This window comes from Tiliqua scincoides, chromosome 15, assembly GCF_035046505.1.
Source record: "Tiliqua scincoides isolate rTilSci1 chromosome 15, rTilSci1.hap2, whole genome shotgun sequence".
In the NCBI taxonomy this organism is placed as follows: domain Eukaryota; kingdom Metazoa; phylum Chordata; class Lepidosauria; order Squamata; family Scincidae; genus Tiliqua; species Tiliqua scincoides.
Window position 1 is genome coordinate 3,956,285 of NC_089835.1, and position 22,673 is coordinate 3,978,957.

The 22,673-nt window shown below is 49.3% G+C and overlaps 2 protein-coding genes across 2 annotated transcripts in view; one reads left to right on the forward strand and one right to left on the reverse strand.

The window, feature by feature from the left end:
• Positions 1–416: 416 nt before the first annotated feature.
• UBE2Q1 (ubiquitin conjugating enzyme E2 Q1) lies at positions 417–8,016 on the forward strand. Its single transcript, XM_066610185.1, has 12 exons — positions 417–501; positions 606–710; positions 960–1,010; positions 1,148–1,288; positions 2,824–2,908; positions 3,109–3,169; positions 3,605–3,695; positions 3,979–4,037; positions 4,561–4,609; positions 4,779–4,874; positions 5,327–5,393; positions 7,493–8,016. The coding sequence occupies exons 2-12, from the start codon at positions 681–683 to the stop codon at positions 7,522–7,524; spliced, it is 762 nt and encodes a 253-aa protein (XP_066466282.1). The 5' UTR covers positions 417–501; positions 606–680; the 3' UTR covers positions 7,525–8,016.
• Positions 8,017–9,460: 1,444 nt separating this feature from the next.
• The window catches only part of TDRD10 (tudor domain containing 10), a 24,872-nt gene continuing 11,659 nt past the window's right edge, over positions 9,461–22,673 (reverse strand). Inside the window, exons 5-12 of the mRNA XM_066610406.1 lie at positions 22,196–22,355; positions 19,768–19,810; positions 18,922–18,994; positions 17,168–17,315; positions 15,629–15,774; positions 14,558–14,712; positions 10,824–10,894; positions 9,461–9,860 (exon numbers count right to left, since the gene is read on the reverse strand). Of these exons, the coding sequence (XP_066466503.1) occupies positions 9,825–9,860; positions 10,824–10,894; positions 14,558–14,712; positions 15,629–15,774; positions 17,168–17,315; positions 18,922–18,994; positions 19,768–19,810; positions 22,196–22,355 (832 nt within the window). The 3' untranslated portion in view covers positions 9,461–9,824. The remainder of the gene's footprint in view (positions 9,861–10,823; positions 10,895–14,557; positions 14,713–15,628; positions 15,775–17,167; positions 17,316–18,921; positions 18,995–19,767; positions 19,811–22,195; positions 22,356–22,673) is intronic.

Genomic DNA, 22,673 nt, shown 5'->3' on the forward strand with positions numbered 1-22,673 from the left:
CCGAGCAATGGGTGGGGCCTGGGAGGGGGAGGAGTTCGGCCAGGTGGTTCAGGGGAGTCTTGCCATGGCCAAGGGGTGGAGTCCACAGAGGGGGCGGAGCTTGGAGAAACAGGGGCGGAGTGCTGCTCTTGGAGTGGGCTGGAGACTGAGGGCAGGAGTGTGGGTGAAGCCAACCACCAGCAATCCTGGGGGTGGGTTGGTAACTGTTCAGGACATGCATGAGTGTGGGCGGGGCCTTCCCTCGGTTGGGCGGGACCATTGTGGGGAGGCGGGGCTTAAGTGGTGGGTGGGGTTATTGGTTGGGGGGAAGTGGAGTCAGGGGCACTTACTTGGCGAGGGGGGAGTGCAGTGTGGCGTGTCTGCCTCTCAACTCCCTCCTCCCTCTCCTGTGCCCAGGAGTCCTATCCAGCCGTGCCCCCGATCTGGTCCGTGGAGTCCGACGACCCCAACCTGGCAGCCATCCTGGAGAGGCTGGCCGACGTGAAGAAAGGAAACACACTGGTGAGGCTGGGGAGGCTTCTCTGGAGGGGGGGCGAGTGCAGCGTTGGTGCAGCTGGGGAAAGGGGCGGGCCTCGCTCTGACCTTGGTGCCTTCTCCCTGAGCAGCTCTTGCAGCACCTGAAGAGGATTATCTCCGACCTTTGCAAGCTCTACAACCTTCCCCAGCACCCCGACGTGGAGATGTTGGACCAGCCTCTGCCCGCAGAGCAGGTGAGCTCTTGCCGGGCCCTCCATCAAGCCATTGGGTCTGTGAGTGTGGCGCTAGGTGGGGGAGGGCCTGTCCCTCCGTTGCAGGCAGGCCTTCCCCCCCCCATGAGCCTGTCAGAATGACGTGAGGGTCTGTGAGCTGATGGAGTTCCACCAAGCCAGGCAGGCTTCACCTGGGCTTAGCTCCCCTCACCCTAGTCTTTGGATGGTCTTCCAGCCCCCCACTGAGTCACCTTCTCTGTCACTCCACAGAGCACACAGGAAGACGTGTCCTCCGAGGAGGAAGACGAGGAGATGCCCGAGGTACGGCTCCGCCCACTTTCAGTTGTTAAACCCTCTACGCAACGAGCAGCTGCCCACCCCTGGCTCCGCTCCCCAGCACCCCGTCTGCCTGCCAGAATTCCGATTAAGGGGTGTCTTTTGTCCTCCTCTCCCCCCAGGATACGGAAGAGCTTGATCACTACGAGATGAAGGAGGAGGAGCCGGTAGAAGGCAAGAAAGCCGAGGATGACGGCATCGGCAAGGAGAACCTGGCCATTCTCGAGAAAATTAAAAAGAACCAGAGGCAAGATTACTTAAATGTACGTGTCGCCAGGAGGGAGGGCGAGGTGGGGGGGTTTGGTGGAGGTGGGGGGCGTCCCCTTGGCCTACCTTTTCCTTTGGTTTCTAGACTAGGGGCAGTTTCTCAGAGGCCCAGTTTGGATCTAGCCGCAGGGGCTAACAACCCACTGTGTTGAGGATATTCCTTTTTTCATAGGGGTGACTGGTGGTGTCTTGACTAGGATCAGGGATGGAGGGGGAAGGTGACAGACACAAGGGGCTGGTTCGAGGGTCTAAACAGCTTGTGTCACTAGCACTGGCTTTTGCCTTTGCAATTCCATTTAAACAAAGATTTTCTTGCATTGTCTAATCCAGCCATTTTTCAACCACTGTGCCGAGGCACACTGGTGTGCCACGAATGGTCTCCAGGTGTGCCGCAGGAATTTGGGAGAGGATCATTTATCAATAGGACCATTGGGGGATGTGAGCCCCCATTGGCAACGCAGTGTGGCTTGTCAGTTGTCAGAAAGCTGATGGTCTCCCTTGACCATTTTAGTGCCTTGCCAGTGTGCCTGGAGATGAAAAAGGTTGAAAATCACTGGTCTAATCTTTAATCAAGTGTTATGAGACACGACGAATGCCTTGGTGATAAGGGCGAAGATAGGGTGTAAATATATACGTACCCATTAGGCGGTGTGGAGATAATGCACAGAGGTTGGGACAGGCATAGGTTGAAATTCTTGCTGGCCCAGTGCTCTCAAGCCTGGTCAAAAACACCGCAGACATCTGTGACTTGGGAAGCCAGTGAAAATAAGCTGAGCCTGTTAGTTGTTAATGTTTTCAAACCCTGATTAAACAAGGTTCCGAAGCCAGAGTTGAATCTCATTATCCTGGTTAATCGTGGGTTGTAAACATCTCTGGGTTCAGACAAGCCACAGAGGTCTAGAGGAGACAAGCCAGAAGTCATCCCAAGTCTTCATCCCAAGTCTCCCTGCATTTGAAAAAAAGCCAAACGCCGTCTCCCTGATGTGCTTGATTTCCGCACGCAAGGAGACTGGGATTGGGTACCTCAAAATGAGCATGTTTCCTTCCTGTCCCAGGCCTGTTGATGGCTGCAATGCACCTGCCCGCATTGGGTGGGTTGAGAAGGTTCAAGGAGCCTACGGCATCAGTCCATGTAACTCAGCATCCTGTTTCTGAGAGGTCCACATCCCAACAGTCCCCTCCCCCAGCACCTGGCATTTAGGGGACTACTACCTCTGAGCTTGGAGGCTCTGCAGAGCTATCAGGCCTAGTAGCCATTGACAGGCCTCTCCCCCTCCGTGAATTTGCCCGATCCTCTTTCTAAACCACCTAAGCTATCTGGTGGCACTGAGTTCCACAAGCTGATATGGCACTGTGCAACCGAGGGCTTCCTTTGGGCTGTCGTAAAACTCCCTGCCTGTTGGTTTTATTGGATCCCGTCGAGTTCTGCAATTAGGGGAGAGGGAGACCACCTTCGAGCTTTTAGCTGGGTGGTCTGTTTTGCTAGCGGGCGATGGGCCTGACAGCAGCGTTCCTCCTCCTTACCTCTCAGGGGGCAGTGTCTGGGTCCGTGCAGGCCACCGACCGGCTAATGAAGGAGCTCAGGGATATTTACCGATCGGCAAGTTTCAAGGGTGGTACGTATCGGGCCGTGAAACATCCCACTTCAGGGAGGGGTGCAGTGTGGCAGAAGGAACCACAGCTTGGGCCTGCTGCTGTGGAGATGATTTGCGTGTGGGGAGGGGGGCGTCATAGTCCTGTAATAGCTCGCCTGTCCTTGATTAAGGCAAGCTCTCGCCCACACAGCTAACTCACTCCCCCCCCCATTTGCCCACAGGAAACTATGCAGTTGAACTAGTGAATGACAGCCTGTACGACTGGAATGTCAAACTCTTGAAGTAAGTCTTAGTCTTCTGGCGGAGTCTGACTCTTGGCCAGCCCTGATTTGCCAGCAGCTCCCGGATGTTTTGGGTGGGTGGGTGGGGATCTTTTCCAGCCCCTGCCGAGCTGAACCCAAGACATTGAGCCTGCAAAACAGGTAGAGCCTCACCAACTTGCAGCCCCCCCACCTAAGAATGCAAAATGACTTTCCGAGAAGTAATTTCAGGAAGCAGGCTGATAAGTCTCATTGAACAAAGGTTCCTGTTTATGCAGCTTAGAATCTCAGCCAGCAAGACCATATGCAGCCTTGTTTGCTTTCTTCGGTGTGGCATTCAAATCCTGCAGTGGTAGAGTTCAGATTTCCAAGTCCAATCTCAGTAGACGTTTGGTTTTTTTTATTTTAAAGTCCCAGGTCCTACTTCCCCCTTCTCTGTCTCCGTTTCTTCCTGCAGGGTGGATGAGGACAGCGCCTTACACAGCGATCTACAAATCCTCAAGGAGAAAGAGGGGGCAGACTTTATTCTCCTCAATTTCACCTTTAAGGTCAGGCTGGTGGGGGGAGGGAGACAGGGGGCAAACAGAGGGAAGTGAACAGAAGTGAAGCTGCTCTCTCGAGCCACTGCTCGGAGATGACCTGCTAGTCCCTGTTTGAAACGTTGCCTCGGCAGTGAATTCACGCCGTGGCCTTAGAAGTGCGGTCTCCTCTGAGCCTCAGTCTTCCCCATCTGCAGAATGGGGAGAAATCCCTTAGGAGTTGTCGAAAAGCACTTCCAAAAGTGCTAGGTCCATGCAAAGTACAATTACCATTTTTTTTTCCTCCTTTCAGGATAACTTTCCTTTTGACCCACCCTTCGTAAGGGTTGTGTCACCTGTGCTTTCGGGAGGGTAAGTATCTGGCCGGTTCCTTGCTCTTGTAAGACCGCCTCCTATCCCGGCCTCTCCCTTACACTTTCTTTACAGCTAGAAATGACGCAGCCTTAACTGGGAGGCCTTTGTTGTGGAGGCCGCCCCTGCTTCTTTGGAAATGGCAGTGCAGACACTCTGTACGCACTCAGAGGAGCACCTCGACAAAAGGCGGGATATAGATGTTTTAAAAGAAGACAGAATTTAATGGGGCTTCTGAGTAGGCATGCTTAGGATCGTGCTGTAAATCCTGCAGCCCAGGAATTGGAGAGGGGAGGAGGCTGGTGGGAGGGGGCTTGGCTGCTTCCTCTGTGCTGTATCCAGCCATGATGGCCACAGAGATAGTTCTGGGAGGGCAAGAGCCAAACAGCGGTTGTGTCTCCCTCTCAGCGGGGGCCAAATGCGCAGTGTTGCACAGCTACAACGGAGCACGCCTGGCCGCTCTGCTTGTAAACGGATTCCCTCTAGGCTGCTGGGGCTCATATCCCTCTCCGTTCTCGCTAAGGTACGTCCTGGGCGGAGGAGCCATTTGCATGGAGCTCCTGACAAAGCAGGTGAGTCGCTGCCCTCTCAGGGAAGGTGTGTCGGAGGGTGGGGGGGGCAGAGCTGGCATGGAGAATGAGTCTGGCTTTCTCAGCAAGCACGCCTGCTAAATTTGGGGTCATCGGCCTGCCACGAGCGTTTGTCCTCTCCGCTCCAACCCCTGCGTTGTCGGTCTTCCAGGGCTGGAGCAGCGCCTACTCGGTGGAATCCGTGATCATGCAGATCAGTGCCACGCTGGTGAAAGGCAAAGCCAGAGTTCAGTTTGGAGCCAACAAAGTAAGTTGGGGGCAGCTTCAGAGCAGCCCTCCCCATCCCATTCCCTCTTTAACCAACAGGTCTGAGCCGTGGAGGAGGAGAGCTGGCACAATGAAGTAGCCTCCTCTGCCCACAGTACACACACACACCCTTTTTTCTTTCGACTGCTTAGCAACTTTCTCAGGGTTTAAGGGTGACTGGATTAGACAGCACTTTCCCCAAGAACGACTTTGATTTTGGTTGCAACATAGACTTGTAGATCTGCCCCTCCCATCGAACCAGGTTTAGAAGACGGCCAACAGCCGGTTGGGGTGGGGGCCGCAGCTCACGAGAAGAGCATGTGCATCCCACAGAACGGACCCCCAGGTTCGGTCTCTGGCCAGTAAGAGTGGAGTTTGGTCTCTGGCCAGTAAGAGTAGATGGATCCTGACTGGCAGAAAGTAGCCGCAACCTGTATGTGATCCTCTCCGCAGAACCAGTACAGCCTGACGAGGGCGCAGCAATCCTACAAATCGCTGGTCCAGATCCACGAGAAAAACGGTAAGGACTAGTGACTTGGAATTTGGCCTTAAAGCGTCTCGGGGTGCTTCCCTACTGCAAACTGAAAGCTCTGGGAGGGGAAACACAACCAGTCGCATAGACGCTTTGTCTGTGTGTGTTTGGGTGAGGGTGGGGGGCTTGGTTGGAACCCCCAGGTTCATTAGCAAGCTCCACCTGGAGACAGGCCGTGGGATAGGCTGGGAGAGACAGGTTGTGCCCCAGGAGAGCCCAGCAAATTACATTTGGCGGTGAAGTTTTTGCTCTCATGCCGGCTGAATTCTAAGGTAGACTGGGACTGCACAGGAAGGTTCTATTTTGCCCTCTAGTCCAACAACCGCTTGTTGAATTTTTAGCCTGTACTGTGCCAACGTGCTGCATCCTGTCATGGGTTTGCAGTCAGGGAAGCCTCCTCAAGGTAAGGGAACCTTTGCTCCCTTGCTTTGGGGCTGCATCAGGGCTGGAAATTTGGTTAGGAGTGGGGTTGTAAATATACTGTTAACATAAGAAAACCCCTGGTGGATTTTCCATCTCCAGAAAGCCTATGAGCAGGGCCCAAAACCAAAAGTTTTTCTCCTCCCCCCCCCCCAATTAGTTTTCCCTCCTTGCAATGGCCACGCGTGAACATGGAAGCTCCACGTATTTTAAAAATCAACAGAAAAGCCTCGCTTTTTCTTCAGGTTAAATCTGTTAAGCTGCTTTGCAAAAGAGCCATCAGAAAAGGCATGTGTTGAAATAGCTGGCAGGCTCTCCCCCTCCCCAAATAAGAGCTCTCCTGATTTCTCTGCTCATATGTTAAAAACATAAGCTTGCTCTCCAAACGGAGACTCTTGCTGCTGTTTAAAACGTAGCACAGAAATTTCTTTAGCAAAGAGAACCACCCTTGGTCTCTGTGGAGGGTGCGAGCAGATAGCCAATGGCTTTCTGGTTTTGGTGTGTATGTTGTAACTTGGTGTGCTTTAACCTGTGGGTCGGGGCCCAAATGGAGTCACGAAGGCTCATTTTGGGGGGTCACGGCCAAGCTTTCCAAGCCTGTGCAAGAGACATCTTGGATCCAATCCAATAATAGTCCTACTGTTACACAGGCCTGCAAAACTGAGGGCGAGCAAAGTTTTTCCCAAACTTTATGGTGGTTTGGTATGAATTTGAGGTGCTGATTACTATATTTTCCTATATTTTATAGACTGCAAACTATATTTTTGGGGCAGGTCTTACTTTTGGGGGGAATCCAGTCTAGATTTACACCTGCTATACACACACAGGCACTAGGTCTTATTTTCAGGGGGGGGATCCGGTCTATATTTATACCTATCTATACACACACACAGATAGGCGCTAGGTCTTACTTTCAGGGTAGGTCTTATATTTGGGGGGATCCGGTCTAGATTTATACCTGTCTATACACACACACAGATAGGCGCTAGGTCTTACTTTCAGGGTAGGTCTTATATTCGGGGGGATCCGGTCTAGATTTATACCTGTCTATACACACACACGCACTAGGTCTTACATTTGGGGGGATCCCATCAATGTATTTATACTTATCTATACACACACAGGCGCTAGGTCTTACTTTCAGGCTAGGTCTTATATTTGGGGGGGGTCCAGGCTATTTTTATACCTGTCGATACACACAGGCAATAGGTCTTACTTTTGGGGGGGACACTCCAAAACTAGACCTGATAGGGCAACAACAGATGCCATTTTTGGACTCGGCCCCCCCCAACTATACACAGGACTTAGTGTAACATTTAAGGAAGCAAAACATGTGTTGTCCTGTGTTAGCATTAATTACGTTATTAACCATTAACAGTAGCTCTGAGTTCTTGATATAATCCTGCACAGCCTCTTCTTGGCCCACAGCTTCTGAGGCGGCCACCTCACAATGTTGCTGTGAAGATACAGGAGGTTGGGGAAAACGGGGCATGTGAAGTGGGCGAGATTGGCAGCGGATCCCCTTCTTCTTTATTGGGGTCACAGCCTGAAGACCACTGCTTTAACTGCCATGACCTGTTTAGCAACAGTAGGGTAACGAGGGAGTCTTCTGCCGTTTGTGTCGCTTCTGTTCCTTGACCCCCCCTTTCCTCTCGCTGCCCTTGCAGGCTGGTACACGCCCCCCAAGGAGGACGGCTAGCACAGGGACAGGACGCCCACGCAGCCACGGACCAATCGGAGCTCGCTCTGGAAACGCTGCGCTCGGAGCGTAAGGCGCCCTTCCTCCCAGGACTGGCTTGGCCCCCTGGTCTCGTTCCGCAAGACAGTAGCGAGGGGCTCTTACAAACTTTTGACGGAATAAAAACAAACTGTGGCGGGCAGCAGCTCGCTGGGACCCCCGCTAGCCGGAGACTAGCAGTCACTCTTATTAAACAAACCGAAAAAAAACCACACCTACACACAAAAGCCCGCACCACCAAACTCTTGATTCTCTTGTATGGCTGGAAGCTTCCGGCTCTGCTGAACCCTTGAGCACCTGCACCTCTTCTCCCTCTCCAGCGGATTTAATTTATTTTCTTGTTTTCATGTACACTTCTTTTTTTTCCTCTTTTTTTTTTGGTTACAGTGTACGATGGATGTGTACGGGGGGAAAAATGTATCTTTGGAGAACAATTACATTTGTTAATTTGAAGGGGGAGTTGGACTTGCCTCTGTCCATAAGAGGGACAGCGAGGCCAGGGGGAGATCAACAGCTCCTTTCCGTAGGGGCTAGAACTCCAGTGGGGGTGAGGGGACAGGCTTTGACTGCCTATTGGTACTTCCCTACCCGATCTGTGTCACTCTGTTCTCGCTCACAGCCCTAAACAACATTGGACCTGATTTTGGCTACCCGTGGGCTAAGTGCTCTGCTAAACCCAGACCTCCCTCCCCTCCAGGAAGCCTGTTTTGAAGATTCACCACCTTCAAGCACTACTAGTATAAAGTTTAAAAACCTTTTTTTTCCTGGTAAACAGAGCATCAGGTTGCAAAGCTCAGTGCCAAAAAGGAAATGTCAAGATCTACAGTAGAGTGGCATTCATCCCCCCTCCTCCCAGGGCCTGCTGTATTTTAAAAACCAGTACTGCGACTAGTAATGGAAACTGGCTTTTGAATCCTAAGGGTAGATCCTGCTTCGGTTTACAGTCCCCCCTGCCAGTACTTCTGGGAATTGGCACACATACGTAGTCAGCCGTGGTCTCCCCACTCTTACTTTAGGAGGCTCAATAAGTGTCATCCTCCCCCAGGCCTGCTCTGTGCCCAGCGCTTAGTTTGTACATGAGATGCGCTGGGTTGGAAACCTATTGGGAAGTCCTTGCAAAAACAGAATTTAACTTCCCCATGTTTCCTGTGAGAGAAAGGCATTTTAGTATGCGCAGAGATTTGTATTGTATTGGCAACCTTCAGATTCGAAAGACTATGGTATCGCGCTCTGAAAGGTGGTTCTGGCACAGCGTCTAGTGTGGGATCTCTCCCACCATCGGAAGCAGCCCCTGGCGTCACGCTCTACGCCAATCGAGCGAAGACTTATAACCGGCAAACTGCTGCTTCCTGTGTTGTGCCGACGCCGTATGGTGAAGTTGGAGTGTCCTCCCTTGTCGTTATTCGGTATGTTTAAAGCCGTCTCCCCTACAGAAGAGACCAGCACAGGGCCACCCCAAGTGGCAGCGCCACAGGTTGCAAGGTTAGCTCTAGGCCAGGGGGCAACACCTGCCTCTAGCAACCAATGATCCCCAACTCACCAGTTTAAAAAAAAACCTACAAGGAGTCAAAGCAGGGCACCAGTGGGCATTTCATGCTCCCAAACTCACCCATTCTAATGCCAACGTTTGATTTAAAATCAACAGGTCTACCTCTGCCCCCAGCGTCAGAGATAACTGTGCATAGAAGATGCCTAGCTGGGGGCATTTTTGGCTGGCTTTCAGACACCCCAACTGTGGAATGCAAGAGTTGAAACTCCTGCCCGGCCCAGCTTTTAGGACTCCGCTGGGGAGGTTTAAGAGAATCCCCCGCTTTCCAGCACCACCCATTAAAAACCAGGCCCCAGATCTTGCTGGTGAATTTATTAGGAGTAACCTCAAAAAGTCAACAGTTCCAGAACTTGACATTTACAGACATTTAATCACGTCTCCCAGCTTCTGCCCACAACTTTTCCTAAGTGGCTTAACACAGCACAAAAAAAAGACCCCAGGCTGCTAAATTTGCCCCTTAATTGTGACCTCCTTGTTATAGCAACCAAACAGTAATCATTTTATGCATTTTTCTTCTTTTAAGCACCCAGTGATATCTGGGATGCTTTATTTGAAGAAACATCTTAAGAAACAAAACCAATTAATATAAGAATGGGGGTGGGTTTAATACCCCATCTCCATCAAAACCTTTTACGTCAACAAAATTTAATACAGCAACAGTGCAGAGAAATTTAATATGTCAGCATTTGCTTTGCGGTCCGAGAACTTCCTCCTAATCAGCAGTGAGGACAATTTTCACGATGTGTGGCTATGGAGACATCAAGAAGAGAGACAGTTAAACAACAGACACACACCCCCCATCTCGGGGCAGCCTTTCCACTCCCAAAACACCTCCAGATCTTATTTTGGGAGTTTTCCTCAAAGAACAGCTGTAGCTGTTCAGAACCATGAAACAATTCAGCTGGCTTGAAATCTACCTTGTACTCCAAAAAAAAGCAAGTTAAGTTTCTAGCCCTCAAGATGGTAGGCAGTTAAGGCTTGAAAGGGAGTGAGCGAGCAACACTTTGGGGTACCAGAGTGGTAGCTGAAGAGGAATCCCAAAGGGTTAGGACTAGGTTGACTGAATGCCTCTGCTCTTAAAATAAAAGCAAGAAGTTTTTAGTGCTTAAGGTGGCAAGCAACTCTTGGAAACAAATGGCACTTCAAAATTGTGAGCTTTGGAGCCTGTCCTGCAAAGAAGCTGCCCAACGGGCAAGTCTGACCTCCCCATCAGCCTCGGCTTAGAAAGGGGGAATCTGTTTGCAGCATTTTAATCCAGCCCCCTTGGGAGATGCTGAAGAGTTACCTGCCTTCAGGGCAATGTCTCTGAATGAGTCACTGCTCTCAGGCTCATTTCCTTTCAAACCCATGGTGAGCAAGGAAGGAAAGAGAAGAGGGTAGATAATTCTGCTGGGGGGGGGGGTACACACCCCAGCTCAACAGACTTACCAATCCTCTAAGACCACCCATTGCATCTCTGCAACATCAAGGTCATCAAGACCAGTGACTCATGCAGAGATGTCAGTCTCTTGGATTAAGCCAAACACTTTATCAGTACCAGTTTTGGGAGTCAACACAGGTTTTTGGTTTTAATTCCTTATCTAGCGGAGGCTCTGGAAACAATAGAGCTGGCGTAGAGTGGGGCTGAAGAATTTGCTGTCAAAGTCTTGCCATCATTTAAAAAAAACCAACAGAAATGAATGTAAAAATCCAGTGGAGAGCCTGTTCTCACCTGTGTGGGTGATGGACCTGTCACCCATCCTTCCAGAATCTGTCTCATCATGGATTGAGCTGGGAGAACCTCTAGAGAGCAGAGAAACCAAAACCAGTCAGAGGACTCTTACCTTTACCTGCCTCCAAAGGCAGAGGTGCCTGCCGTATCTCAGGATGAGTCCCTGCTGAAGAGTACGTTTGTGTTGGTAGGCCGATGTCCTGGACATCCAAACCCAAGGGAAACCTTGGCAGAACTTTAAAAGCCGGACTCATTTTGGAATATAAACATCCACTCGCCAGTCCACAGGCCATCTCAACTCTGCTCTGTGTTTTAAAGCCCCCAGCCAAGTTTCTAGCACTCATGGTTTCACAAGGCAGGGTCCAAAGTGAAACCGGCACGAGGGTCTCTCTGGCTGGGATGGAAGGAATATCTGGTCCCTGGACAGGGAGAGCGAAGGCAGGGCGGACCACCCTCTTGGTAGTTCAAAAAGCAATACATTCGCCTCGCCCTTAAGTGGCAGCAGAGACCCATTAGGTGAACATAAGAACAGCCCCACTGAATCAGGCCATAGGCCCATCCAGTCCAGCTTCCTGTATCTCACAGCGGCCCACCAAATGCCCCAGGGAGCACACCAGATAACAAGAGACCTGCATCCTGGTGCCCTCCCTTGCATCTGACATAGCCCATTTCTAAAATCAGGTCACACATACACATCATGGCTTGTAACCCGTAATGGATTTTTCCTCCAGAAACTTGTCCAATCCCCTTTTAAAGGCATCCAGGCTAGACACCAGCACCACATCCTGTGGCAAGGAGTTCCACAGACCAACCACATGCTGAGTAAAGAAATATTTCTCTGGTCTGTTCTAACTCTCCTGACACTCAATTTTCGTGGATGTCCCCTGGTTCTGGTGTTATGGGAGAGTGTAAAGAGCATCTCTCTATATATACTCTGTCCATCCCCTGCATAATTGTGTATGTCTCAATCATGTCCCCCCTCAGGCGCCTCTTTTCTAGGCTGAAGAGGCCCAAATGCCGTAGCCTTTCCTCATAAGGAAAGTGCCCCAGCCCCGTAATCATCTTAGTCGCTCTCTTTTCCATTTCCACTATGTCCTTTTTGAGATGTGGCGAGCAGAACTGGACACAACACTCCCAAACCTTTTTGACTGGTGGCTCCCTTAATCAACTGGGCAATGGCTGAGGTTCCCCATTAGGGCTACAATCTTGTACGTTGTAAAAGGGCGGCAGGTTTTTCATGAGGATTCCACAGCTCCCCGGGCTGCTTTCCGCTATGCCCTGGAGCGCTATGGCTCACAGTTTGGGAACCACTGGGTTTACTTAAGGAGAGTGAAACATCATCCTTTAATATGGTAGTTTTCAGCCAGTGAGGGTGGCAGTATCATGACAGTTTCTATTGAAGGCACCCTAGGGGTCATCTAGCCCACCCCCCCTTCCCCGCTCAGTGCATAGAACGGCTACAGGATCTAGCCTCTTGCTTGAAAACCTCCAGCAAGGCAGAGCGCACTGGGTACAACCCTGCCCCCAAGGCCAAAGGGAACGCACAACCCTGCCAAGATGTCACAGCACTAAGCGCCCAGGTGAGACCGCGTTTTGCCAAATCCCAATCCACTGGGCCTTGTAAACCAGTCCAATCAATCAGAGTTGCCAATAAGCCAAGTTACTGTCCAAAGTCAGGTTCCAGGTAGGTCAGTCCAATCCGTCAGGGTATCCAAAAGTCCAAAGCCAAAGTCCAGTCACAATCCACAGTCTGATTCCCAATTCCATAAACCAAGTCACTCTACTCTACTCTACTCTACTCTACTCTACTCTACTCTACTCTACTCTACTCTACTCTACTCTACTCTACTCCCTCCAACCCACACACCCCTTCCTGCCTCAGGTGCTCCTTATATCCCTGAGGGCCTTATTACCTTCCAGTGGCTGCAGCTGTGCAGCACACTCTGCTGGATGCCCAGGCCTTACCCTTAAAGGGGACACTGCTGACACCACATCTACCTCCTTGCCAGTTCTTCCGCAATTCCAATACAGACTGTACCTGTCTCGCAAGGCTGGGCCAAGAGGACGCTGAGCGGAAGAGACATCAGGAGATACCCGCAACCAGAGAAGCCTCTTCCTTACCGCAGGGGCAAACCTGCTCGTGTCTGCAAACTGCAACTGCAACTGCAACCGCTCACGGCCACAGTGTGCAAAAGTAAGTGGTGTTTTTTTTTGCAGCAATAGTAAGATCAATGAGCGCTGCCCTAATTTGACCCACACAGGAAATCACAATATGTTGGCTTCCAAAGTTCACAGAATGCTTGCTCAGCCCCTGGGGCTGAATTAAGGGGAGGAGGAAGAAGAACAGGGAAGAATAAGGTGTCCCTGGCAAAGGACACAACTGAAGCCCAATTGGCAGTGTTAAAATGTAGACTGAGCGGGTCCGATTGCACTAGGTGCAAAAGATTTTAATTTTATATACTCCATTTGTATCCCGCTTTTTCTCCCCGAAGGGCACCCAAAGCGGCTTACAAAACATCAGTCTGCGTTTAAAACAGAAATTTCTGTTGCAGAAATTTAAACACATGCAGAAAATGCAGAAATTTAAACACATGTTAATGTGTTTTAATATGTTTTTATTCACGGTTAAATTATGTTTTTAATCCTTTGTAAGCCATCCTGGGTCCCTTCGGGAGGAAAGGGCAGGATATAAATAAAGTTTTTTATTATTATTATTTCACACAGAAACGCTAAAATCTGCGGATTAAAGTCTGTGGAATTCCCTGCCACAAGATGCGGCGATGGCGCCTGGCCTGTGGTGATGGTGTCTGAAAAGGGGATCGGACAATTTCGTGGAGAAAGAGTCCCTCACAGGTGACAAGCCGTGATGGGTCTGTGCAACCTCCTGGTTTTAGAAGCAGCCTACCTCAGAAGGCCAGGTGCGCCGGGATTAAGGTACCTGGTTGCCTTGTGTGCTCCCAGAGGCATTTGGTGGGCCACTGTGAGATACAGGAAGCTGGACTAGATGGGCCTGTGGCCTGATCCAGTGGGGCTGTTCTTATGTTCTTAACTACAATTCCCAGGAAGCCTTGCAGGTCTCTTGTTATCTGGTGTTCTCCCTGGGGCATTTGGTGGGCCGCTGTGAGATCCAGGAAGCTGGACTAGATGGGCCTATGGCCTGATCCAGTGGGGCTGTTCTTATGTTCTTAACTACAATTCCCAGGAAGCCTTGCAGGTCTCTTGTTATCTGGTGTGCTCCCTGGGGCATTTGGTAGGCCGCTGTGAGATACAGGAAGCTGGAGTAGATGGGCCTAGGGCCTGATCCAGTGGGGCTGTTCTTATGTTCTTAACTACAATTCCCAGGAAGCCTTGCAGGTCTCTTGTTATCTGGTGTGCTCCCTGGGGCCTTTGGTGGGCCACTGTGAGATACAGGAAGCTGGACTAGATGGGCCTTTGGCCTTATCCAGAGGGGCTCTTCTTATGTATGCTTGTGCTGACTCTGCAGATACTCAGGCAAGGGTCTTCTCCTTCAGCAGTCCTCCCTGGAGACCAAATCCAATCTACCACCAAGCCCTTTCCCTAATCATTAATGGAATTTAATCTCCATTCCTGTCTTGACTCCCCCAAGCAGCCCTTCATGATCGACGTCCTCTATACAGCATCCAGCCCCCCCCCCCAGCAGCAATGAACACAGAACTCAGAGCATCTCAGTAGCTTCTCTTTTCCCAGCACGACCACATCAACGGACCACCTACCTTCCTGAAGCATGAACGGCTGCGCCAGAGGCTTTATCGCCCAAAATTCGTCACCGTCCAGCTTCCGCAGAGCGTTCAGCGGGACGGTGGTCGAGAAGCCAAAATCCACAAAGAACACGATGGCCCAATCTTCCTCTTTGTCCAAAACCCAGCACCTGACCCAAAAAAGAAGTAATTTCAACCTGGAATTATTTGCCCCCTCCCTTCTAGCCCAGTATTCTGTCTCCAATGGTGGGCAGTCAAATTCCTTCTGTTACCGCCCTTCCTCCAAAGAGCTCAGGGCGGTTTACACAGCTGCTCCCCTCCTTTTGTCCTGTGAGGTAGGCAAGGTAGTGCCTGGCCCAAGGTCACCCAAGAAGCTTCATGGCAGAGAGGGGGATTTGAACCTGGGTCTTCCAGGTCTAAGTCCACCTCCCAAACCACTACACCAGCCTGGCCCTCCATCTTGCTTCTCCTTTGAGCGGTGCTCTTTTGGTGACGCTGTAGCAATTCGGGGTAGCTTAACATGCCCATAAAAAAGACTACTTTTTTAACGTGATGATTCAATCCAATAATGGAAATGCCTAAGAAACCACTGGAATCAATTAATGACACTGTTTCTTAGATAACCCGCCACACATCTTAAATTGTTAAGCAAAACCACCTCCAACAAGATTGTGCTGCAGCAAAAAGTACGGCTAGAATAGAATAAAGCAGGTACACTGCTCCTGAACCTGGAGGTTCCATGCAGCCGTCACAGCCAGCCAAAGATGGAGACTCTGTGAGCTTGTCCAATGGCACACTGTTTGCCCAAAGAAGGTCGAACATGGAACTGCCACTACATTTCAGTGCTTCTGGGCCATAGAGGGTTCACTCTCACTCTACTAACCTAGTGGCTCCCAAATTGCGGGGGTCGTGGCACCCCAGGGAGCTGCGGACAGCAGCCAGGGGAGCAGCAGAATCCTCATGAAAAACCTGTTGCCCTATACAATGTATAGGATTGTAGCCCTAGTGGGGAGCGACAGCCAATGGCCCTGAAGGCTCGGGGGGGGGTGTCACCAGATGAAAAAGTTTGGGAACCGCTGTGCTAACCTGTTCCAGGCTTTGCCTTCTTCTCCTATAACACACTCTCCCATGCAACGGGTCCCTCTCTGGATCTCCCATTCGGCCAGAAAGGGCGCCCGGGATTCGACCTCTGCCAACACAGTGAAGAGCTTCTGCATGTTCTGGTGACGTTCCTGTAATAATTAAAAAAAAACAGCAGCATCCAACACATTTCAGCTTCAATGGACTATTTGAACACACACACACACACAGGTCAAGTTTCTAGCCCTCATGAGGCAAGCTCCAGGCAAGAACATCAGCAGATGAAATATTAACTGCGTCAGTTGGGCAGTTGTTTTCAAGTTTCGTGTTTTAGCACCACCAAGACCCACTTTTAAAAAAAGACAACCTGTTGGGAACCGCCGGAAGTGATGTCATTCACCCGGACGTGATCTCGTGGTCGGAAGGGACATCAGTTTAGGCTTCAGATCTAAGCCTCGATCAGCCAGAGGTCCAACCAACACAGCACGCTTGTGCTGTTTTGCATAGCTGGAAATGAACCAGCATAGCTGGGAATGAACCAGGGGACATCCACTAAAATTGAGTGTTGGGAGAGTTAGAACAGACAAAAGAAAATATTTCTTTACTCAGCGTGTGGTCGGTCTGTGGAACTCCTTGCCACAGGATGTGGTGATGGCGTCTGGCCTGGACGCCTTTAAAAGGGGATTGGACAAGTTTCTGGAGGAAAAATCCATTACGGGGTACAAGCCATGATGTGCATGTACAACCTCCTGATTTAATAAATGGGCTATGTCAGAATTTCAGAGGCAAGGGAGGGCACCAGGATGAGGTCTCTTGTTGTCTTGAGTGCTCCCTGGGGCATTTGGTGGGCCGCTGTGAGATACAGGAAGCTGGACTAGATAGGCCTATGGCCTGATCCAGTGGGGCTGTCTTTATGTTCTTATGTTCTTAATTCAAGCATTCCAGCTCGGAAGTCAAAAGCAGAAGGTAGACTTGGATCCTGCTCCAACCACACAGACCTCCCCCCTTTTCCAGGATCCCATCTTCCCACCTATTCAGGGCCAAGCACTAAACCTCTCTCCCACCAGGAGCCCTCTGTGCCCTGTATTTTCTATGGCAGCTGAGCACCAAGCAAAGCCACCTGAAATGGGCTCACCTGGTGGGTCCCGACCCACAGCTTGAGAAAGGCAGCTCTAGGGGAAGGATTTTTAAAACCAGGGCACCACTACCAAAAAGGCCCTGCCACAAAAACAGCAGTTGAACTGCTAAAAATAGTGGCAAGTGGAGCATAGCCTCTGCTGAAGAGGTTCAACAGGTAAGGTCCTCACCCCCTGAAAGCCAATGCAGACACCAGACACCGTAAAAAGGGCATTAGAACTCAATGGACAACTGTGGTGAAATGCATTGAGCAGTTATGTCTCTTGTTGCCAGCAGGGGGGGCTATTCCTTCACTCCCAATGTAAAGGAACCACTATCCAGGGGAGCAGTGGGGAAAGTTAACATCCTAGTTCACCAACGAGGCAGACCCCCAAACCCCGCTCACAGTCCTATGGGTCGCACACAGACCTCTGTGAGGCAGATAGCCCAGAAGTATGGCGTCTGAGGCAGGGAATCCATCACCAGAAGCGTCACCTTCCCAAGGACTTTGGGGATGGAAACCAACCAATCCATGCTCCTGAAGCAGTCCTTCAACATCTGCAGCAAGAACGAACCTCTGGAAGGTAACGCGAAACAGACAACAGTCGGGTTGCTATCGCCACATTCCAACGAGGAAAAGAACGTACGCAGGATGGAGGGGGAACACAAAAACCCAATCCACAAAACCACACTGAGGACTAGTGACATGCACCAGAGGTCCATTTAGTCTACCACCCTCTTTTAAACCAAGAAACAGAGAATGAAGTTGTGGCCTTTCCCAGCACCTGGTACTCCAAGCTACACTGCCTCCAAACGTGGCAGCACTATTTTGATACTGTGACCAATCGCTGATGATAAACCTCCATTAATTCGTCCAGCCCGCTTTTTACGGGTTTTATAGGCGCATTGTATGAGCACATACTTTCTCGTCCCTTTCCTAAAACCACCACCGGACCACGTAAGGAGAGAGCAGTATTGGCTATGAAGAGAACCTGCTGGAGAGGCTCTAGGAAGATTCCCTGCTACATGCAGGGGTTGGACTAGATGACCTTGTTGGATCCTACAAAAAGCTTCTCTTTCCATTTTCTCTGTACTGGGCATTGTATATTATTATTATTAACAGTATTTTATTAAATATAATAAATATATTTATTTATTAAATATTTATTTATTAAAGTACATTAAACCTCACCATGGGGACTCCCCTTTTCTAGAAGAAGATTCTGTAAACTCCTTGAAGAAAAGGTGCCCCACCGCACTGATCATTCCCTTTTCTGGCTCCACAATCTCCTACATTGAGTGTTGGGAGAGTTAGAACAGACAAGAGAAAATATTTCTTTACTCAGCGTGTGGTTGGTCTGTGGAACTCCTTGCCACAGGATGTGGTGACGGCATCTGGCCTGGACGCCTTTAAAAGGGGATTGGACAAGTTTCTGGAGGAAAAATCAATTTCGGGTTACAAGCCATGATGTGTATGCGCAACCTCCTGATTTTAGAAATGGGCCATGTCAGAAGGCCAGATGCAAGGGAGGGCACCAGGATGAGGTCTCTTGTTATCAGGTGTGCTCCCTGGGGCATTTGGTGGGCCACTGTGAGATACAGGAAGCTGGACGAGATGGGCCTATGGCCTGATCCAGTGGGGCTGTTCTTATGTTCTTAAACTACAATTCCCAGGAAGCCTTGCAGGTCTCTTGTTATCTGGTGTGCTCCCTGGGGCATTTGGTGGGCCGCTGTGAGATCCAGGAAGCTGGACTAGATGGGCCTATGGCCTGATCCAGCGGGGCTGTTCTTATGTTCTTGACTACAATTCCCAGGAAGCCTTGCAGGTCTCTTGTTATCTGGTGTGCTCCCTGGGGCATTTGGTGGGCCGCTGTGAGATACAGGAAGCTGGACTAGATGGGCCTATGGCCTGAGCCAGTGGGGCTGTTCTTATGTTCTTATGTACGTCCAGCCAAAACCGTGTGCCGGGTTCCAGATTTAAGGCTCCTGGTTTAAGGCCATTGACAATGCTGGGGGCCGACTGACAAATCCAACCGGACCATCAGCAAGGGAGCTCAGAGACTCCGTTTACCAGCTGGGCACTATCAATGCCACAGAATTCATGATCTGTTCCAGACCGCCTGCGGTGACCAATGGCTAGATCACAATCTTATTGCGTTCCGTCCTTCACGCCTCTCTCTTACCTCATTTCCAAGGGAACTGCAAAACAAACTCTCGGCTTCGGCAAGGTCTGGATGCCAGCTTTTGGGATAAGTGCTGCCGGGGAAATTTAACAAACAGACAGCCACCATCAACTGCATTTGTGTAGCAATTGGCAAATGTGGAAAGCACTTTGTGGGTACCGAGCTAAGCCTTACAACCCTGCCAGCTAAGCAAATATGTTTATACCCGTTCTACAGATGGGGAAGACCGAGGTTGAGAGGGGAAGGGCCCACCTAAGGTCACCAAAAGAGTTCTTGGCAGAGGCAAGATACCAACCGGAGACACTGGGGTTTGTAGCACAGTCGTTCAGCCAGCCCTCATGTGAATTTAATGGCATGGCTCTAAGAACATCAAGATGTTCCCTCCTGAATCGGACCAGAATCCCACCTCATCCAGCATTCCGCTGCCCCACAGATACACCCAGGAAACCCACATGAAGGCAACATATAGCTCCCTTCCCACTGTCCCTTCCAGGGATCAATGAATTTCATTGATTCCACAAGAATTTCAAGCCTCCATGTTCAGGGGCAGTCTATCTGAGGGTCAGGAAACAAAGAAAGATCACCCTCCCACTTGGGCTTTGCAAGGAGGATCTCCTATTGACCACTGAGTTAAGGATAGACATGAATGAGAACTAAATCTAGTTTAAAAAAAAAATAGTTCTATGCCTTGGTAATGGAAACGGAGCATTTGCTCAGGCTTGTTTTCCAGAAGCTAAAGCTTAACCACACACAAAACTCAGCTGGGGGAAAAAAAAAATCACCCCCACTTGAACACAAGGAAAGCAGCTTTTAAAATGACACCTTTAACCTCCAGCTACCACATACCTCGGTTTAAGCCAAGTTCTTCAAAAGGAATGGGTTCCAAATCCTACAACAAAAATGAAATTTGGAGCTTACTGGTGAGGAGGTAAGTCCTGCACAGTCACAGGGGTGCGTCCCAAGTGTTGAGAGCCAGGACTGCAGAAGTTACTCACTACTAACTCCTGCTGGTGGCTCTTTTACACTCAACAAGAAAACCTAGAATCAGTCTTGGGCTCCAATGGTGTTAATTTTCCCTGCTTCTAAGAAGTTGAGTTTTATGGATGAGCAGCACTGCAGGGGACTCCTAAAGGCTGAAGTTCCCTTCCCCATTTGTATTTGTTATATCAAGCTTCTAGCCCTCATGATAGCAGAAAACCCATTCTAAAAGCATGGCAGCAAATTAAGGGAGATGACAGGGAGTGGACAACAATCTAAATCAGTTTCTCTCAAACTGTGGGTCGGTACACACTTGGTGGGTCGTGATCTGTTTGCAGGTGGGCCCCGCAGACCCTGCAATGAAAACACAGGTGATGGAAAGATCAGATCGCCAATTGCCTCAATGCCAGCGGCTATTCAAAAATCAGATAGCTGCCAACTGCCCTTCATAGAGCTGAGCTCCTGCAGTTTGAAAGTTGGTGTACATATAGTGAAAATAATGTTTGAGCATTTTTTCTGGTTGTTCCTCCACCCCGAAGTCCATCCATGACAGGTAGTGGAGGCAGGTGAAGACTGGCTCACATAACTGAGGCTTCAACCCTATTCACACTTAACCGGGAAGTAAGCCCCATTGACCATAAAGGGACATACTTATGAGTAGACATGCATAGGATTGGGCTCTAAGCCCCTCAATGCCTTGAGGTTACTCATGGCTGCCTCATTGCAAGAAACAGATCAAGCTTTTTGTAAATAATTAAACAAAATATTACTTGTAAATAAATAAAAAAGTGATCTAGAAAGAAATAATATTTTTAAGTCTCACAAAACTAGGTGTGCCCCAACAGAGTGTCATTTTGAAAAGTGGGCCCTGGCGCTAAAAAGTTTGAGAATCACTGGTCCCCAAATTTTTAAGCACTAGGACCCACTTTTTAAAATGACACTATTGGAACTCAGCAAGGTTTACCAGATTTTAAAAAGGGGGATCTAGAAAGAAAATTTATAATAAATAATAATAACCATAAATTTTATTTATATACATATATAAATATATACACATATATGTATGTATGTATGTATGTATGTATATGTGTATGTATTGAAAATTTATAATAAAATATAATAATAACCATAATTTATTTACACACACACACACACGTATGTATGTATGTATGTGTATATTATTATTATACTTTATTTTTACCTCGCCTTTCTCCCCGAAGGGACTCAAGGCGACTTACAAAACAAGGTTAAAACACATTAAAAACATAGTTTAAAACAGATAAAAAAAATAACATATTGTAAAAACAGTAGTCAGATAAAAACTAGTCAGATAAGAGCATAGCGCAGCAAATTTAAAAAAGGATCAGGCTTGTAAACAGATGTTAAAAGATGTTAAGAGATGTTAGAAAGGCCAGGAATTCAGAAGGCTTGTCTAAACAGAAGGGTCTTCAGGCCTCGATGGAAAGTTTCAAGACAGCCAGCAGTTCTTAAGTTAAGGGGAAGGAAATTCCATAGTGTTGGTGCCACTACTCCTGTATATGTACATATACACGTATGTGTGTAAATAAACATACATATACACAAACGTATATATAAACACACATATATACATATACACATATATAAACACACACACACACACACACACACACAACCATAAATAATATATGTAATAACCATAAATAAATAATAATAACCATAAATAAGACTCCAAACCACTTATCTCCCTATATTCACACATGCTTGCAAACTGCAGGAGCTGAGCTCTTTGCAGGGTAATCAGCAGCTACAGGATCTGATTTCTGAATAGCCCCAAGGCTTGAGGTAATTAGTTATCCGATCTTTCCATCTCTTTTTGGTGACCCACCCAAAATCAGTGGGTCTGGACCCACAGTTTGGGAACCACTGGTCTAAACCCATTTAGTGAACAACAAACCTCTACGTATATAGTTTCAGGAGGAAGAGGCTGTAGCAAAGGGGTTGAGCCCCTGCTTCGTGTGGAAAAGATCCCAGGTTTGGGATCTCCAGGTAGGGCTGCCAAAGAGCCCCTTTCGGAAACTCTGGCGAGGTGGCTGCCGGTCAGTGCTTGACCGCGCAGGGCTTGACGCTGCCAGTCAGTGTCTGACAACACTGAGCCATACAAGACCATTTTACGGTGAGTTCAAACACTGGGCAACCGGGAAGCAGGCATCACAGGTAACCACAGGGTGACCCTGTGAGCTACAAGGAAGGAAACATCAGCACAGACTTCCATCCCAAGGTGAACAGAAATTTAAAGACAGGTAGTCATTTTTACCGGCATTTTCCCATTGCCGTCACCGTTCTTGGCGGGCTCAGGGCTCTTCTTGGTCTCCGGAATGGCCACCGTCATAGTTCGCCCAAACATCGTGTTCCTGTTCAGTTGCTGGATAGCTAGACGCACCGCCTCCGGGGAAACCAAGTCTAGGAAGGCGAAGCTGAGAAGGTGCAAGGGGACCCTGTTATATCAGAATGGCGCTTAATCTCCACAAGCGAGAGGCCGGGGCCTCTTGCTCCTCTTAGAACGTCACACGGCCATCTTTCTCCTCATTGTTCCCCAGCATCCGGTATTCAAAGGTAGACTCTCTCTACACAAGGAGGTTCCACTCCTACTACCTCAGCTATTAAAATAAAGCTACCTGGTCCAACCCCCAAGGCAGCCAATAAGACACTTTTAGGAAGCCCATAGACTCATTCCCCCACACCTAGCGTTCAAGGATAGACTGCGTCAGGACCTTTAGGTCACACGCACAGCC

Coding starts and splice junctions, on each gene's coding strand:
- UBE2Q1 (XM_066610185.1), top strand. CDS start 681: ATGTTGGACCAGCCTCTGCCCGCAGAGCAG. Junction 3,170..3,604: donor TGGAATGTCAAACTCTTGAA/GTAAGTCTTAGT, acceptor TTCTTCCTGCAG/GGTGGATGAGGACAGCGCCT. Junction 4,610..4,778: donor TGGAGCTCCTGACAAAGCAG/GTGAGTCGCTGC, acceptor TCGGTCTTCCAG/GGCTGGAGCAGCGCCTACTC.